The following is an 18,377-nucleotide window of genomic DNA, read 5'->3' on the forward strand; positions in this document are numbered from 1 at the left end:
TCTTGTTCATGTGTCATTGCCAGTCGTGTGTTCTACCCCAGCCCTATCAACACAGCTACTGCTTTCCCAGCAGGGTATATACTCATTACTGGCTGTAATCTGCACATTATTGGCCAGAAAGCTCAACAAGAGTCATTCCTTCACTCTTCCCTGAATGCAGGGGCCACACAAGGTTCTTTACCCAGCAATTTTTTGCTATTGGTAGCAAAAAGGTTTGGGGGGGGGGGGGGGGTGCTGGTAGCGGAAAGTGGAAGTGGCACTACTCCTATATATAAAACTGCAGATGGTGACTGTATGTTTAAGCACTCTTCTGGAGCAGAGCACACCACTGAATTACTGTGGATCTTTGGTAGCTGCCTTTGCTGCCAGCTTTCATGGAGCCTATCTGGCTGGCACCACAGCAGGAAATATTGGCAAAAAATGTTTAGTGATGACAAAAAGTTAACACAAGAGCAAATTGGTGTGAACAGGCCAAAATAAAATATAGGTTAGGAATGCAAAGACGGTTTGTAAGCAGAAGAGGAGTGATGTTCTGGAACAGGCTTTCAGTGACAATGTCTACATTAGGAAGGCAAACCAAGAGCAGTACTTAAGGATCAAATGTTGGTGCTAAGGATGCAGTCGCCACACTATACATATTTCAGGTACCTTAATTCAGAGTCAGTCTTGTACTGAACACCTATTACTGATCAGGAGACACCACTCAGCAACAAAGCATGGTAGCAGGGAAAATTGAAAGATTTACTTCAAAAGCACAGCCCTGATCTGAACTTAAATGCTAGCAGATCCACGCCCAGCAGCAGCGCAGCCAACCAAAAGACCTGCGTAACTCAGCTGGCAGAGCAGACATGCCAGGGAGGGCAGGCAACAGCACACATCACAGGGGACATGGCTACCAACCTGCTGAACCTCTCGTGCTCGCACATCTGGAAGGACAGGACCATCATTCGTGGTGTGACTGATGAGAGACAGGTGACCCTCAGTAAGAATCCATTCTACTGTATTAGTAGTGAAATGACTTACCTGTTCCTCACAGCAGTTGCACCAAATGGCAATTATATACTTCCAGTCAGAGGTTTTCATAAACACTTAAGTCTGGACTGTGATATCCAAGCCACCTGCCCATGTTCCATGTTCTTCTACCCACGCCACCCTACCTCCCACATTCTTGGGTGTCTTAGCATATGGAAGCTCTCCTTGCTAACCTCTCCATTTATCCTTTAATTTGTCTGTGCGATGTAACACAAAGCATCAGTAACCAGATCTGAACTACCACCTTCTCATGCTGAGTCTGAACTCTTTTCTATTTCAGCAAATCGCAGTCCCTGACAAACACTTTCAGCATATCTGAATCATCCCAGCGGGGAAATGCCAACGAAGATGAAGCAAAAGCTGAGACCATCCGCAACCTGAGAAAATCATTCGCTAGCCTGTTTTCCGATTAACAGCCCTGCAGCTGGATCTGTGCTTTTGTCAGCCCTCACTCTTCATATCAGTGTACCTGATGTCATCCTGGAATACACTCAATGGTACCCAGCAATTTACAACTAACAGCTGCATAAAGGGAATTTAGAAAACTATAGTTGTTTTAATACAAAGAAATTATTCTAATAACAGTCTGAAAAGTGACTGTACAAAAGTGGCGCTATTTCATTGTTTTACGTGCATAATCAGAATCACATCTGCTCAAACGACTGAGTTGTAAAGCAAATTTTATTCTTACTAACCCCTGTGGAGTCAATACAGTTATGACAGTGCAAACTCGATTTTATTTTGATTTGTATGTAGTCAATACAATTGCTAACTTCCAATTACTGAATCCATGTTGAGGTCAAGAAAAAAAAAAAGGCTTATTTCAGAAACAGATGTGCAAAGACAGTCAAGAATAAGTATTCATTGACCGATAAAGCGAGCATGCTTGAGCACAGTGAACTGTGGAACTTCATGATACCAACTTAAGTCACTTTTCAGTTAAATACAGTACCAGGCATCAGGAAGTGCCAAAGATCACATGAGCAGGTCATCCAGATGGACTGCTGGTTTGTTCCCCATCACTCTGCTCGTAGCAGATAAAACATTTCTGTTTCATGCCTTGCATTTATGTCCTCTACACGTGATTCCTAAGTTCTGAGAGAAAAATGTCATGTTCTAACCCTGTAGCCTTAGCTCAAAAATAACCTGAGAAGTGGGCCTTCCACCAACTTCTTCCCCTGCCCCTGGAAACATCAGAGTTCACATTCACGGTTCACACAAATTCCAGACAAAACCCAGCTAAACTCCAAGCACTTTGGTGACTTGGTCGCATCTGGCTAAGTATGTCCCCCAGGAACACGCTTAATTAATAGCAGAGCTGATGAAGTGCACATACTTGTGTGCTGAGTGTTCCATAATACCAAATGGACAGAGATACGGAGTGAAATCCTGCCTCCCTCCTTGAACTCCCATTGACTTCGCTGGGGTGAATGCAAAACGAATGCAAGGTGACAAACCTGCAAAACAAAGTAGGAAAACTATCCTTTACAAATAAGATGAGCTGGAGTCCTTCCAGAGGCACCAAGCCATAGGAGGGCATGTATAGGATTGCCCCAAGGAGGTAACAATCAGTATTAGACCTCCCCAACCACCCCCAAGATTATTCTTCCAGAGAAGACATGGGATCTTTGCCAGTTGTGCTTTCCTCTAAGCCTGCAACACAGAATGAAGCCATGTATGAGCACATATACTAGAACTGGGACATGGTGAAGAACAGGAATTACAACAGCTACATTTACAGTGGGTAAATCAACAGCTATATATGGTTATTTCTACCAGCTAAGAACCTACCCCTTGCACTGTGCTAGTTCTATTTATAACACGCCTAATTCAGGTGCAGTCCCCATGCCACCTCCTCAACTTCAGTCACAAACCACGCATACAGCTCCAAGGCCAGACTTTTGCCTTGTGCTTCCCTTAGCAATTTCACCTTGATAACACTTAGGAATGTCCAGGAGGCAGGAAGGCCAGCAAGTTACGAAAACATTTGAGCCAACGGCATGGATCTTTGCTGCAACTTAAACAGGGAAGATCCCCAAAGCAGCAAATCAGCAGCAACATTTGCCATCTTGGATCTTATGATTCACTGGTAGGAATAAAGCCAAACAAGGAATTCCTTCCTGCATAGCACCTGTAATGAACATCTAAATCCAACGCAGTCATCTGGACCTTGCATGGCCCACCCCTAAGCAGGCCCTTTACACACATAATGGCTTTTGTGACCTGTGCACTGTCAGGAGAGTAACAGCACAGCTTTTCCAGGTTGGGAAGCTCTCAAGAGGCTCATCTGGATCAATGATTTATACCTTAAGTCTAGTATTGTAGAATCACCCTATTCCCTGATGATTTATATCTTCTTCCCACCCCACTCCTCCCCCCGCTCAGTTCTGTGTTGTGCTTCCAGGTTTGCTAAGCTGTTTACAATGTAGCATCATCATCAGATGTCATCCTCTGAGAAAAAAAAACAAAAACAGACCCTCCTGTTTTGCAGTCTCCAGGAGCAATAAAAGAGTGACAAATGGCCTTGAGCAAGCACTGTCCCACTGGCAAGAACAATAGCAGATTAATAAGCTCCACTATATGGAGAAGAGGTAATGCAACGCTGGTGGGAGAGGATTTCCTTCTCTAACACTTCCCTCAGCAGTTTAAGCCTTTCCCTACTAAATGGTCACCAGAGATGCAAAGACAGAAATAAAAGTTTACTGCCAGAATCCTCAATTGCTCTATCCCCCAAATGTCTTTATGTCTCTCTTACCAACAGAACCTGTATCAAAAATAAGTAACTAGTGACTAGTACAGCATGGCCCCATAAATTAACCCCAGTTCATCACTGAAACCACAACGGTCAGATCATTTGCTGATGCTACATTTGAACACAGCAGGGCTGTCCTCCGGTGACCAAGAACCGGGTAGCACTGCTGGCTTGATACCCAGCAGTGACTGATATCTTCACTCGCCTGCACTCCCACATGTCACCTTTCAAGGGAGAAGCAAACAGAATGGCATCTCCTAGCTCCAACCTGCAAAAACAAGTACAAGCTGAGAGTGCCTGTTGCTTAACTAGGTTACTCCTGTAGTTCCTGAAAATCATCTTCAATTCTATCCGCAGAAGTGCTTTAATAAAAACACCAGCTCCATTTCCTAAGTTAAAATGATGGAACTCTATACTGTGTACTATAAATGTTCCAACAGTACGTTTCAATTTACAACTATGATGCTCACATACTAGATGCTGTGGCTAGCAGATTCAAAAATACATCATCATGTATTTAGGCTGTCACCTTCGATGCAGGGTTTCTATTCTGAAATCCCTACAATCTAACGAAGCACAAGAGGGAATGCACGGGGTATAGTCTCCATTTATATGGATGGGAAACTAAGGTATACCCAAGAGGTATTTAGGTACCCAAAGAAAACAGCTGGAGTTCAGGCAAGTGAGACAGCAACAGGAAAGCTGGTGAATAGCAGTTACATTTAAACCACGGGGCAGACGTGCCCCACAGCATGCCTTAGGATCTTTCTCACACAGCTGTGAAATCAAGCACCTGGTCAGAGCTTCCCTTTAGTCCCGCATGCTTCGATTTTTTTCCACAGGGAAGCCAGGAAACGTGAACAGATTTGTGTGTTTGGATCCAAGTCCAAGAAGGAGCTGGGACACAGCTGTGACACTCACTCACATCCACCACTTGAAAAATTAGTTTACATTTTTCTGTTTAGCTACAAGCTGGGAAACACCTTGGCTTTCTTGTAGTATCTAGGTGTGGTATTTGAAGAGGGATGTCACCGATGTTCCCATGCAACCAGAAGTCTTCTAAAAAGCTAAGGTTCAGAAGAATGGCAGTCCTCATAACTACAGCGGTATTTTCTTCTTTCACCAGTCACAGGCAGGTACGTAAGACCTTACACCCTGCATATGACCCAGCTACTTCATCTTGTTGGCTTAAGATTCATGAGTAAGATAAAAATAAATAAAAGAGCCAAAGACAGTAACTCCTTATTTCCAACTGATTGTTAGTACAAGCCTAACAGTGCTGGACACAGATGAACAGAACAGGTAAAAAATGCCCATCTTCAGGCATTTCATCATGTTATTTCTCTTCTGTAAGAGTTCACAAATGGCACCGACACACATACGTGACTTACAAGCTGGCAAATAAAATAGGCAGCTAGTTTTCAAGTATTTCCCCTGGGTTTGTCTTCTCGTTTTATACTGTTGGTCCCAAGATACTCTTATTTCATATCCTGTTTTATGAATAAATGGAACTGCTCTTTAGGGAACACGACAGTTCAGGGTAAGTCAAGTTCCTTTATCTTTGGCTTACAAGACCTTTACTACAAATGTGAAGGAACAACGAAGAGAGAGGAGGAGTATCTTCAGATCACTTAGTGGTGCATCTGTAAAAAGGCTGAGCGAGTTTCTTCAAAACGAACATTCCAATGACAAAATGCAGGATGAACAGAACCTGTGGCATCAGCCTGGCTGTGTGTGACAAGGTTGTCTTCACAGCAGAAAGGACCCAACTCCGGAGCAGCACGGGGCGTACCAGCAGAGCAAGCAACGTGATTGTCACCAAGGCACTGGTAACGCCACTACTACTGGCACCACAAACGTAACTTAGGCACACAGAGATCATCGTTCCCAGAAACAGCTTGAAAAAAAGTGAAGAGAGTAAACTACAAATCATTTTATCCATTGAAGTTGTATAAGCTTATCTGAATATTACGTATGCATTTCTGAAAAACTCATTGCAACGACAAAAAAGGCCAACCCACTGTAGATTTCCCTTTTCCGTTTTAGTCAGTGGAACATAAAGAATCACTGTAAGTTTTAAAGAGGCCTGACTACACACTTAAGTGAAAATTCTGTTGGAACAAAGCAATTTAACCACTGCACGCAAATGTTAAAAATTAAGGCTATTCTTGGTATTAACGGGAAACCACTATTCCCAGACTCTGTAAATGCATACTTTTAGGTGTTTAATTACGGCAGGATTTGCACTGGTATGCCACTGCTGTAAAGCAGGAAAGGAAAGAAAGAAGCAATACAACTTTTTACAGCAAAATAAAGCATTATATTTTACTTCCACCAGTGTTAATGGCAAAACTTCCTGTCCCTACTGAAGTCAGCTGATTTTATACAAAACAAGATGAATCACTGAAATATCACCTGAAAAAGCACGTAAGTATTACTGATTAAATACTTTGTATTTAACAGGAAATCTCATTCCATTTCCACTGCTTGAATTTCAAAAATATTTTAGAAATAGTATCAGTTGTGACAAGTCATCAGTACTATTTATATCTATAAACACTGAGATCAATACATCTTTAAAAAATATGTAATAACTTAATAGTTCTAGCAAAGTTTAGTCATTCCAGTCTTCCTTTAATTGAGTTCCAGCATCAGTCTGCAGATCTCATCAGGAGACTTTAACAGTGGTCTTGTTAATTGCTGATTAGTTAATAAGACAACTCTTGAAAGGTGCTCATAACATGCTACGACACACTTCCTCTTGGCAAGATATATTTTGATACTTAAGTAACAGAATTAAATAGAATTTACTGCAGTGAAATGACTTCTTTCTGCTTATCCTGCTGCAGTCCGATTTCCACTGCAAACAGGTTAACCTATTTAATTCCTTACTTTAGGCAGGAGGAAAGACGTTTGCACCAGTTTTAGTTCACACACAGTAAATGCAGCCATGTACTACAGCTCCTTATTTGTAAAGTCAAGGAGAAAGACAAAAGTTTTGCTGCTGGTTCTCTGTGAAATTGCTCTGCTTCTGTTCAGACTTCCAAGTTGCACTGTAGCATGACTCTACTCAGTTGTTTGTAAAACTAATTGATTTGTGTTCTAATATTTCCACTGTAAAGAAAATCCCTTCCCTGTATTCTTTGTGTATTAAGTAACAATTAAATACAAAAATGCTTTTTACCTAATAAAACATTGAAGGAAAAAGGAAATGTCATCTTTGAAAATTTCCATGAACGCCTATCTACTGTAACAGTGGTAGTATCTGTTATACATGGAACACAGTAGACATTTTTGTTAATAAAGATTATTAGCCAGGTAGATTTTAAACATCATTTTTCCTGACAACTTAATAAAACTCTTCAAATAAGACAGACAAGTATATTTGTATTTAAAGTGCTCTTTATCAGATGCAGCAAATATTTGGCCAGTGTCCTTCCGGTCTCCAACTAGCACTTCACAGATGAGTAAGGGCAAGAGGGGTGGGGGCAGGGCGGGGGGGACACGGGACGGGACAGGTAGCAGAACAAACTGTTCTAAATTGTAGCTCTTTTTTGCAAAATCGACCTTAGTGCCAGCCAGTACAGTTACTACCAGAGCATAAAACAAACCCAGCCTTTGTGGCTGAAACATTATACCATGCACACATGTTCTTGCCACAATCACAAGAGAAGGCAGATGTTAGTGCCTAGGATTTGCAACCTCCTGCAGTTAGAAAGCAAGCTCAGGGACTAGAAAACTCACTGAAGGAAAACGCAGCAATCAAATGAACGCACGGCGAATGTCCGTGGGGCGGCCCCGGCTGGGTCTAGGTGGAAACCTGTCATTGGGACCAGCTCGTCCTGGAAGTGTAGGGTTTGCTCCTGGCAAGGAACCAATTGGGTCAAAATGTGGTCTGAATGGAGGAAACTGCCCTGGTGCTTCTCCTGGGCCAGGAATGAGTGAGTTAATTGGGTCTCCAACATATGGAAGTGTTGGTCTCTCATCATACTCTCCACCAATGATCACTGGGGGATAGATTGGGTTTGATGGGAATGGGTTGGGAGGAAAGGGATTAGGATAGAACGGGTTGGGATGAAAGGGGATTGGATGAGGTGTAGGGGGCAGAAACATCATGTGCCTCCATCTCAGGGCTTCCTTCTTCTGTTTCAACTTCTTCTTGTATAGCTGCAGACAGAAACAAAGCATTTTAAAGCTCTCTAAGTGCTCTGTGCTCCAGGTTCAGCAGTTGCATTCAGTTCTGCAGCACTTCTCACAAAAACACTCCTCACCAGCCTGAAAACCCCCAACAGCAGCTCCCCTGTCTGCCAAAGAGCAAGCAGTGTCTCTGGAAGACCTCTGACCCATGATCTGGGTATGCACATTTAACTTTTGATGCCGTTTTCTCCTACTCTGACCAAACTCTGCATGTGTACACAGAACACCACACTTTTAAGACTAAAAATTAATTAAAATTTACTGCCTCCCAAAGTCTATGCTTTATTTTCAACTTAGCCTGTGGAGACTAAAATAAAAGCACCACCTACTTCTTTCCAGTCTGTGTCACGGGGCCTTGCAATAGGATCTACAAAGAGAAACAAAAAATTAAGAGGAGCAATCTATTTTATTATTAAATGGCATTCATGCCACAGATGCCCACAGTTTAGTCAAAACTTGCAGAAAAAGCAAGAGATGAGAAAACACTTTTGGTCAATACATTTTTCATAAAGATAATGCATGCTAAACAACTTAAATCTCCAGGACCATCCAACAGGTAATCTACTTGCACACCCATTCTATGTAAAGCGTCATCTCCAAAAGTGACTCTAGTAGAGAAATCCCTGAAACACTGTCCCCATCTCCAACTTCTCACTGCACTTCCCTTGATCACCTTATTTCTTCAATCTCTTGTGAGAAATTACAGCAGGAGTATCTCTCCTCCGATTCCTAATATCTGTAATGGCTGGCACACCAAGGTAGCCAGGGAAACATGAAAACAAGGGAAGTCTGCCCCACACAATGGGAAGAACTATGTGGTCCATCAGTAATGGCTCAGCAGACTTGTCAACCATTTTCCTGGCAGAAAACTGCATCCACCAGAATTATACCTGACCCAACTGTACTGGTTAACATCACAAATGAAAGTGTTTTAAAAAAAAAAATCAGAAGTAGTTGCCTGAGGAGCACCTTATCAGAATCTGCCAGACCTAATCCCTCTGTTCACATCAGAATGTAACTAGAAAAACATGTGTCTCAACACTACCTCGGAAATCTCGCAGATAGATAAACCTCCACAGAAGCTGGTCATTTGAAGCTGTGTAAAGATCATGGCAAACAGCAGAAAGAGAGATGAGTGAACGGACATCCAGAAGTCTGAAAATCCGAAGCTTGAGCTCCAGAGGAAGGACCACTAACCCAAACACATCTGGCAAGTTCAGAGCTACAAAGTGGAGAAAATAGAAGCATTACAGCATTACTTAAGTGGTGCAGTTTACTCTCTCTCTAGAAATCCTAAAAGAAAGGACGGACATTATAACCTTTCCCTTAAATCATTTCCCTTTGATGTCTGAGTTACACCACTTCTCTCAGAAAGTACTGTGACGTGACTTCTTATAAAACACATTTCTTGCAACTCTTAAGTATATTTAGAGTGCACAAAACAGGGCAAATGACACTTTATACTGACCGATATTGGCTACTAAGCCTAAGAAACATTCCACGCACCTAACTATGTTTATAGGCTACAGAACAAAAGAATAGGTAAAAAAAAAACCCAACTCACCACCACGTGCCAAATTTCACAAGCCCACAAAAACCACATTAAATACAGAGCACATGCTTCACATAAAACCTTCCTGCACTGAAATCTAGAGGGAATTCTACTGAATAGTCTTCAGAAAATAAAGCTGAGACCTTTTATGGCAATATCTATGCAGAGAAAGCCTGGCTTCCTACTGCCTCACAAACGCCAGCTTGGGTTACTTCCTCCATCCTTTCCAAGCCCTCAATGACCAGTCAGTGAGAAGATCATTCTTGGGGTTAGACTTCCAAATATGATGCTCTATAAATTTTTCTGCTTTGACAAAGAAATGGATCAAAACTACAAAATTACTGCCACAAAATTATTGTGGTATGATCTTCTCATCACTAAATGTGGAAAACAGCTACTCCAGTCTCTTCTGTGACACTACAGCAATCAAAAATTTAAACCAGGAAATCATCATTATATTAACATTTTCTAAGCTACAAAGATTAATATCATTCCTTTAGAATGTATAAATTACTTTATGCTTATTCTTTATATATCCATCACTGAACAGCTGTTTCTTACACTTTCCCTTCAAGGCTTCAGACAGAACCCCCCTTTCTTCCATCCTCAAAAATGAAGTACCATCTCTTAATGGTAAATATTTTCTCTCACCTTGTCGGGCAGCAGCCAGAAGAGAGTAAACCAGCTGGTCTTTAAAGAGACGGGATAATTTCTGCAAGTCTCTGTAAACACCTGCAACTTTTTCTATCAAAGAAGAGAGGTAAAAAGCTTGAATTCATAAATGCAAAAATTATGTCAGAGCAGAAGAATTATGATTTTCTTAAACACGGAATTTAAATCTGCTTGTAATCTTGATTGGAGCAGCTTTTCAGCCATTTAGCCATTTCAGCTGTTCAGAGTGTAACAATCATGCAGTAAGTAATTGATCAACAACTACAGAGCAGTTCCGTGGCCAGCCTAGGCTTTCCTCTGGCCTTAAAAAGCACCATTAAGAGAAACACTTGAATTCTTCACAAACAAACTGACTCTCAAGCTGTCAGAGCTTCCTTTGCCAGATTTCAAAGCTAATGTGTAGCATGCACCTATGTTGTAAACGCCTGCAATATTCAACTTTCTGACAGAAATGTTTTTCCATTCTGTTCTCTGCAGAAAGGGGAGCCAGAAGGCTCTTGACATTGTATTGGACACATTTCAGTGCTCATTTAATTCTTCTAAAGCCTTTCAACTAGACTTGTACATCAGTGACTGGGGCTACCCAGACACTGAGTCAGCCTGAACTGCTGACAAAATAGTCCATTTACTTCACAGAACAAAAGGCTAGTCAGGTCTGTGCTCACAAGGATCCACATCTATCTGCCCTTGTCTTCTCCCCCACCTTAGTTTTCCTTCTAATTTTGGCATTCTGGAGAGAGCTATGTGGTCAGCACACATTTTCTGACAAAAAGAATGTAACAGTTACAGTGCCACAACAACAGTGTAGGTACCATCAGCTTCCGAAGTCCTGAACTGCCAGACAGAAAGGGGCTATAACGCAGCATTGTTGCCCCAGAGATTCACACACACGCTCAGGACCTCATAAATAACAAGCATACGGGTGAAAGGATGACTCGGGCTTTGCAAGGTTCTTCCCTTCAACTGTCAATCCAAGAAATTCAAATTGTTTTAACAACAAAATGTGAGTAAATGGCTACACTCCAAATGCCTTTCACCTCAAAGCTATGACTAACCAAAATGGTAACAACATTTTTATTCTTTCTGCTATTCTGTACCTATTAAACATTCTGCTGAAGTATATCCTTACCCACTGTGTCACTTCTTTTTCAGTTTACTGCTATGAAGTATCATAGCTCAATCATACCTGGCTCCTGAAAGCAAACAAACGATGCTGGCAATAGTTGTATTCTCTTAACACCTTTAATCTCTTTGTTGATTTTTAATGTTGCTGCAAATAAAACAAAAAAAGACATTTCAAAATTTAGAACACATTGAGAGATAACAAAGACCACTTCATTACTGCCTTACCCGTCAGAGGTGTTTCACTTTCCTCCCTTACCAGATCCCCTCAAGGAAAAGACTCAACTATAGCAAGCAGCTAGACAAATAAAAATTTCAGAAAAATAAAATGGAACTTAAAATAGCAAGGAATGAACAAAGACCTTGGTGACAGAAACCAAGCATTGCCTTCAGCAATTCTGTCACATGGAAAGAGATGTAACACAGCTAAGAGAGGTATACAGAGAGCCATTACTACAACACAGTCATTAAAGAAATATTAACTAGAGAAAGATTCAACAAGCTTACTATATGAACACAATATGCATGCCAGTTGTAACACTGGCCTAAATCTAACCATAACATGACTCGATTAAAACATTTGATCAGAATGTGTATATGTTCTGAGAAAACATATGTGCTTATACAAATTGGCATAATCAGTAACAAGTTTTTTACAAATAAATATAATTTTTTTAATCAAAGACATCTTGAAATTAGAATCAAGTCCTAATTTACTATTGGTTCTGCAAAAATGTGAAACTGCTCAAGTGCTGAAGAACACATGAAAAACAGAAAAAAACACAAGCAAAAAAGACAAACAAAAGAAACTAAAAAAAAATAAAAATCAAGTGATTTGGAAGTTGCTTCAAAAAAAATTAAGACTTCCCTAAATTTTCTGGACCGAATAGCTTAAACTAAATACAATTTTGAGACCATGGTTAAACTGATAGCTTTATAATATTACATATATATCATATATATAAGGTATAATCTTTCCTAAGATTATAAATTAAAGCTAAAGAATACATAGTCTGGATGTTGTTTATAAGTCTTGCAAAGAACATGAGACAGGACAAAAATATTGTAGCTGGAGCAAATCTACTTCTTCTAATGTTTGACAATGTATACCAAAGTTTCTATGAAATGAGATAAGAAACAGATTTCTACAACATCGCAATGAAAAGGCCAGCTGAACCCCCTAAGGATTCATCTGTTATGATTAAAGGGAGAGAAATAGTTAATACAGAGACAGGGAATGCCAAGAATATTCAGCATCAGGAAGTGGGATCTCTTGCACCTCAACAACCTGGATAATCAGGGTGCAGCTCTAAACCAAGTGCACAAAAGCACATTTAAGTTTTCTCTTGCTAAACAACGGTGATATTTACCAATGTGCATCCAGGATAGAAACTGTATAACTTACCATTAATAACAACAAGATCTCCCAAAGGCACACAAGTCAAACCAGCAGAACCTTCTTCACAAAGGGGATGTGTATACTGTAGCTTATAAACACCGTTTCCTCTCCATTTCTCTGGCATAGATACTGCCTTGGCTTCTGTCCCCTAAAAATGCAGAGATAACACACTGCCATACTTTAGCAATGTACCAAGACTAAGGGGTGAAAACATAAAAAAAAAAGAAGCTCAAAAGTTAGGGAATGCCAGAATGATGCCTGCGATTCAACTCTTAGTTAAGTCCCAATGCACATTATGACACAGACTATAATTGCCTGATTATATAGTATCTTCCCCAAGACTAACAGCAAATCTAAGGTGAAATTTAGTGATTCCTTGTCCTGTTCCAGTATGACAGGAAAGGTCGTTCAGTGAGCGTTCACACCCGTTTCTCTGAGACACGTACTTCGTTCTGACAGCCATTCCAGCATTCTGACAACTCTTGCATGTACGTTAATCTGCTGCACAAAAAACATCTTATTGCACCTTTTCTGTGAACTTGCAATGTCTGACAGGTCTTGAAGAATCATAGCTTGAAATTAATTCAAAAATCTGAGTCGACTAACAGTTTTTCCTTTCAATTTCAGTATAAAGAGGGTCAGATGAAACCCCAGAGGGGAATACAACATAACCACAAGTACAAGCAGACTTTTTTTTCCTCTTAAATCTGCACAGCAATCATCTTCCCTACTTCCAAGCCTACTCACTGACATAAACTTTCTTCCCAGTGGCAAATGTATTCTTCAGATAGTATTTCAGGCTATGGGCACACAACTAACTGAACAGATGAATTAAACTGGTATCGGGTAATTGGACATTTAACCAACCCCCTATACAGGCTTAGTTAGCCTCACCGCAAGAAAAACCATGAGAATTTGAATGCCTCCTCTGAGATCAAGCCTTTTCTGACATGTTCAGCCACATATCCATAAACATGCAATGCAAATCTTGAAAATCTAAGGGGAAAAGGTGAATTCGTACATTGTACAGAAGTACTGCCATAGGTGCTCAAGTACAATACTTCTGTGGGTTAGTGGAACCAAAGCCTAATTTAACACAGCTGAAGTTAATATGGAATGGGAGACAATATTCTGGCAGACTACACCTTTTCAACCACCATTTGAACAGGATACCATTGAGATGATGCTGATGCTTAAGGCAGCACTTCAAAAAAAATGCTACAATCTACACAGAAGTGCTACATGTCTACACAAGCTCAACAGTATAAAGCAGAAACAGGTTATCAGCTGGGTCCCAGTGAGGCTGAGGACTGAAAGAAACATAGGGACAGACCTCTTCTCTCACACCTGAAAGCTGCTCTAGTCTTTAGCCTTAAGGCTTACTGATCAGGGAAATTAAAGCAGCTGACACCTCAGCAGCCCCTGCTGCTGACTGACATACAGAAAGGCAGAAATGGAGCTTCAGATGCATCTTGTATCACACATTCCCATGGTATCCCACAGATTTCTCATACTGACCAAGAAGTTTCCTGCTTGTTTGTGCACCTACCTGAGGTACATAGCCTGTCTCCATCATGAGAAGATGTACTAGCACAATCAAGGCATCAGTGGCACTGGTACACTCAGCAGAAAGGTAGAGCATCTCTAAGGAATGTGGTATTTCACCATCAGCAGCTTCACTGCACAGCATGGGTTCAGAAGGATAGGAACCTGTACCTTCTTCCAGGTCAACATCTTCTGGGACTAACTCAGAAGGAAATTCTAGGCTGGATCCTGCCTTCAAGGGAAAGCAAAACATACTTTTGTTCATAAAATTATGCCTCTACATAAATAAAACTACTCAAAGACACATTAAAAAAAAGGAAAAAGTAGTGAATGAAAACTATAAGCAGATTTATGTACGGGAAGGGTCAGGAAAGGAGCAGGGGGAAGAGTCTAAAAGAGCTGTAGCTAATTCTCCCCAACATCCACGTCCAATGGCACAAGACACCCTTACATTTTGTATGAGGCTGGCAGCGCCACCCACCCTTGGAACTCCTTTTCTCTCATTAACAGCAATGTACATAGCCCCAGTTAAACATAAGATTTTCAGACTCCTAGAGCTCTTCTCCAATGACACTTAGTTGCTTAGAAATTTTCTTGCCATCTTTCACTACAATTTTGGAGGAAGGTGTGAGAATCTTTCAACTTGCCTTAGAATATTAAACAGATACGAAACAGATACTTCAGCACAGCTTACTACAGTCTAACTGACAGACATAAGCAGCCTGCGTGCCCGCAGCACCATGTAAGGATTATCGCTCCTGACAAGTATCAAAGAGACAACAGTCCAGCTACATTTTCTCACATTTCTCACAACCCTTTTTATCCTAAATCTTAACTTTCATACGTTAAATTAGTATTTTTAAGAGACCGCTTGCCCATTTTCCTCATAAAAAGGTTGCATTAAGAAACATTTTGTACTTGAAATCAGTTCCAAAGCAAAAAACTACTTGCTTCAAAAGAATGTTGGAAGACAATTTTTTCCCAGCTTCTCAAGCTCCTGCCTAAAAAGGACAGGATCATATAATGAGATAGACCATGGCACTACGCTGTACCTGCAGTTGTCTTCTCCAGGGAGACTCCATTCACCTCAGGGCCCAGTGGCTGGTGGGAGCCATTAGCTACTTAACTATTGCATGTACTGTCATACAGAAAACAAACCACTGAGTAACATGCAAAAAATGTGCCTATTAGCTGCATGAAGCATATGGGATCTTACAGATGTACATCAATGAAGCATGAGGCAGGAGCTACCAGAGCAACACAACCTCCATGCACAAGACAGGTCTCACTCTATGGCAGGCCACCTGAATCACAGAGCAGTGTTATAACTCATTAGAAAGGAATTGTGTGCTCATCTTGTGAGTGGTGTTTCCGACAGACAGTGCCTGTTGCATTTGTCCACCACCTAGCCTCAGTGTTGTCTTCTCCAGGAAAATGATTCCAGTAAGAAACATAATCCTAACTTCCTTACTAAAAATGCATGTTCCACCAAAAACATTCAAACCTGTAAAAATGTCAGACATGAAACATCTCAGGGTCTCTGAACTAACTTCTGTGTCATAACTAATATGCAATGAATAGAGCCAAATTTCCATCCAAATAACTGGCTCCATATTAGACAAGTATAAGTAGCCAAATATTCTGAAGAGATTCTCTAATATATAGTACAGCAACTGACTCAACAAGATACCTTCTTTTTTTTGCCTTGTGTTGTGCAGGGCAATTCTCATGTACTTACCCTCTCTCCACTCTTCTGAACTTCCACCTGAGCTTTCTGGTTGTCAGATTGTTCATTTTGCCCTTCTTTTGGACTGTTGGCCTGAGTTTCGTTGGGGATCAAGGTGGATGGCTCATGACCATTCTGAAGTGGGGGAGCAGTAGGAGGAGGTAGCTGGGGTTGTCCATCTGCCTCTTGTAGTAATAGGCATATCAAATCACCAGGAACAATCCCATATGAAGCTAAGGTCTTCTGATCTTCTGTGAGAGGATCTCTTCTGTTCAGTGTTATTGAAAACTCTGTATCAGAACTGCAAAACAAAAAAAAGTAAGGAAGCAAGGCTGGCTGCATCTGGGTCACTGCACACAGAGGTATAGTTAGAAATGCTTACTGCATATACAATAACACCATGCCATGGGTTTTAATCCATTAATAACTAGCTACATATTAAATGGATAGCGAGAGGAAAAATATGGTACAAAATTATTTCCCCCATATTTCTCTCCAAGTACATTTTAAGTAGCCATAGCTGCCTATAGGTATAACTTCATTTCCAGTAATTGCTCATAAAACAATTACGAAGGAAAGCTAACAAGTACCCTCCAAATTAAAAGATGCCACACCTAGCAAAACAAGCTTGAAATGAACTACCGCCTGAGATTACTTAAAAACAAGATAGTGCTCCAAACTCAACCATCTTGCTTTCTCATTAAGCAAAACATTAATTTCAAAAAGTCAGCAGCTGCCTTACAGAATGCTAGTTGCAAATGAGGGTATTAAGAAAAGATGCTTCAGGGCAAGCGCTTACTAAAAAAAATAAAAGGAAATTAAACTGGGTAGCATGGGAGCAGCTATCCAGTATCAGCTGTAGGGCAAACCCACGGTGGCAAGTCAAGCACGGGCTTCAGGTGTCTGCTGCCGGCAGGGCCACGCAGCACGGCCCGGCGCTCCAGGCGGGCGCTCCGCCAGTGAGGCATCAATACTGGTACCCAGGTACGGGTCTGTCGGTACAAACCCTCCAGCCACCAGTAGAAAACGAGCCCCTTCTGCAGGCGCTTCCTAAATCGGTTTTGCAGACGTCACCCTCCTGTAAAGGCTGCCAGGAGTTCCTCGTAGATAAAACGTTTATGAAATTTACACCCAGAGGTTTTCTAATAAGCCTGAAAAACTGTAAGCCTGGCACCCTACGGCCATTTTCGTGACACCACACGGAAACTCAAGTCCGCTCCGGCAGGGCCGCAACCCGTATCTCTCAGCTGCGCGCTCCCCGGCAGCGTCACCCCCGGCCCTGCGGGACCAGCCGGGACGCACAGCCGCTCCCGGGCCGTCGGGACGCGGCTCCCGGCCCCGGCGCTGCCGCGGGGCCTGTGGCGGGGAGCGGCTCCGCGGCAGCCCCTGCCCAGCCCTGCGAGAGCCTCGGCAGCGTGCCCCCGCCGACCGGGCCAAGCCCCGGCGGCAACCCCTTACCCGCCGCTGGGGCCGCCCAGCCCCGGGCGACAGCGCCCGTGCCCGCGGGCCTACCAGCCCCCGCACCGCCGGCCTCGGCCCGCAGCGCAGCTCGGCGCCCCCGCCCCGCGGCCGCTCTGCCCCCTCCGCTCGGCGCCCGCCCTCGGCGCCCCTCGGCTCGGCCAGAGGAGGAAGGGCCCCGGCCGGCCCCACCGCCCCTTCCCCGCCCGCAGCGGCCCCGGCACCGCCGCCGCGCGCCCCGCAGGGGGCAGCAGCACCGCCACGGGGGAGCTGGCGGGGTGGGGGGGGATAGGCTGGGCCGCCCCACCCCTCTCCGCGCACCGCGTGGTACGGCCCCGCTGGCCCAAGCCCCGGCGCGCGCGGCCGCCGTCGCCGCCCCCCCACACCCCTCCGCGATGGTTCGCTCCGCACGCTACCTGTATCCCCAGGCGGGCAGCAGGGCCCGGCGCAGCTGCGCGCGCAGCTCCCCAAGCGTTGGCTCCGCCCCCTGCACCTCCAGGGGCGCCGTTCGCTTCTGCACCCGCACACGAAGCTTCATGGCGGCGGCGGCGGGTCGCCTGCGCCCCGAGCGGGCCCCGCCGGGCGGCGGTGAAGGTGGCGGCGGCGAACGACCGCAAGGGCTGCCGGGGTGTGTCGTTGTTTTGGTTGGCGCGGCACCGCCTCAGCCCGCTCGGCCCCGCCCCCGCGGCCCGTGGCGTTACCCCCGCGCGCCGGCTGATCGATGCCTCGGCTTGCCACGCGGCGGCATCGATGATTGGGCGTTCGCGCTGGGCCCGCGCATGCGCCGGCGGGAGCCGGACACACCCTCCCCCCCCCAACGTGGCAGAGGGCTGGCGGGCGGGTGGCGCTCGCTGGTCGCCTCTGCTGCTGTCCCTCAGCTGTGGCCTGTCCCCCTCAGCGGCTGGTCCCCGCCGCGCCTGGG

General features: G+C 43.6%; 2 protein-coding genes across 5 annotated transcripts in view; one reads left to right on the plus strand and one right to left on the minus strand.

Moving 5' to 3' along the window:
- SYN3 (synapsin III) overlaps positions 1 to 6,948 on the plus strand; it is a 206,418-nt gene extending 199,470 nt beyond the window's left edge. For 2 of the 3 annotated variants that reach the window (XM_037389309.1, XM_037389310.1), the window contains exon 14: positions 786 to 1,306. In XM_037389309.1, coding sequence (XP_037245206.1) covers positions 786 to 1,224 — 439 coding nt within the window. In that variant the 3' untranslated portion in view covers positions 1,225 to 1,306. The other variant, XM_037389311.1, reaches the window with a different exon arrangement.
- A 220-nt stretch (positions 6,949 to 7,168) lies between these two features.
- Positions 7,169 to 17,993, minus strand: FBXO7 (F-box protein 7). 2 transcript variants are annotated; one of them, XM_037389312.1, is made up of 9 exons: positions 17,872 to 17,993; positions 16,010 to 16,298; positions 14,276 to 14,503; positions 12,733 to 12,874; positions 11,392 to 11,475; positions 10,185 to 10,277; positions 9,027 to 9,203; positions 8,311 to 8,348; positions 7,169 to 7,951 (listed from the first exon to the last, which is right to left on the minus strand). In XM_037389312.1, the coding sequence occupies exons 1-9, from the start codon at positions 17,991 to 17,993 to the stop codon at positions 7,547 to 7,549; spliced, it is 1,578 nt and encodes a 525-aa protein (XP_037245209.1). In that variant the 3' UTR covers positions 7,169 to 7,546. The 2 variants fall into 2 exon arrangements, with proteins under 2 accessions (XP_037245209.1, XP_037245210.1); XM_037389313.1 differs by lacking the exon at positions 17,872 to 17,993 and adding an exon at positions 16,797 to 16,997 and having other exon boundaries at positions 7,547 to 7,951.
- Between the last annotated feature and the right edge of the window lie 384 nt (positions 17,994 to 18,377).

The sequence above is a fragment of the Falco rusticolus genome, chromosome 5 (genome assembly GCF_015220075.1).
Source record: "Falco rusticolus isolate bFalRus1 chromosome 5, bFalRus1.pri, whole genome shotgun sequence".
Taxonomy (NCBI): domain Eukaryota; kingdom Metazoa; phylum Chordata; class Aves; order Falconiformes; family Falconidae; genus Falco; species Falco rusticolus.

Bases quoted from the DNA above. Each gene is read 5' to 3' on its own strand.
- FBXO7 (XM_037389312.1), bottom strand. From the start codon at position 17,993: ATGAAGCTTCGTGTGCGGGTGCAGAAGCGAACGGCGCCCCTGGAGGTG. The intron at 16,299-17,871 runs GTAGCGTGCGGA...TTTGTTTTGCAG, and splicing joins CTGCCCGCCTGGGGATACAG to TTCTGATACAGAGTTTTCAA. The intron at 10,278-11,391 runs GTATGATTGAGC...CTTCTTTGATAG, and splicing joins TGTTTGCTTTCAGGAGCCAG to AAAAAGTTGCAGGTGTTTAC.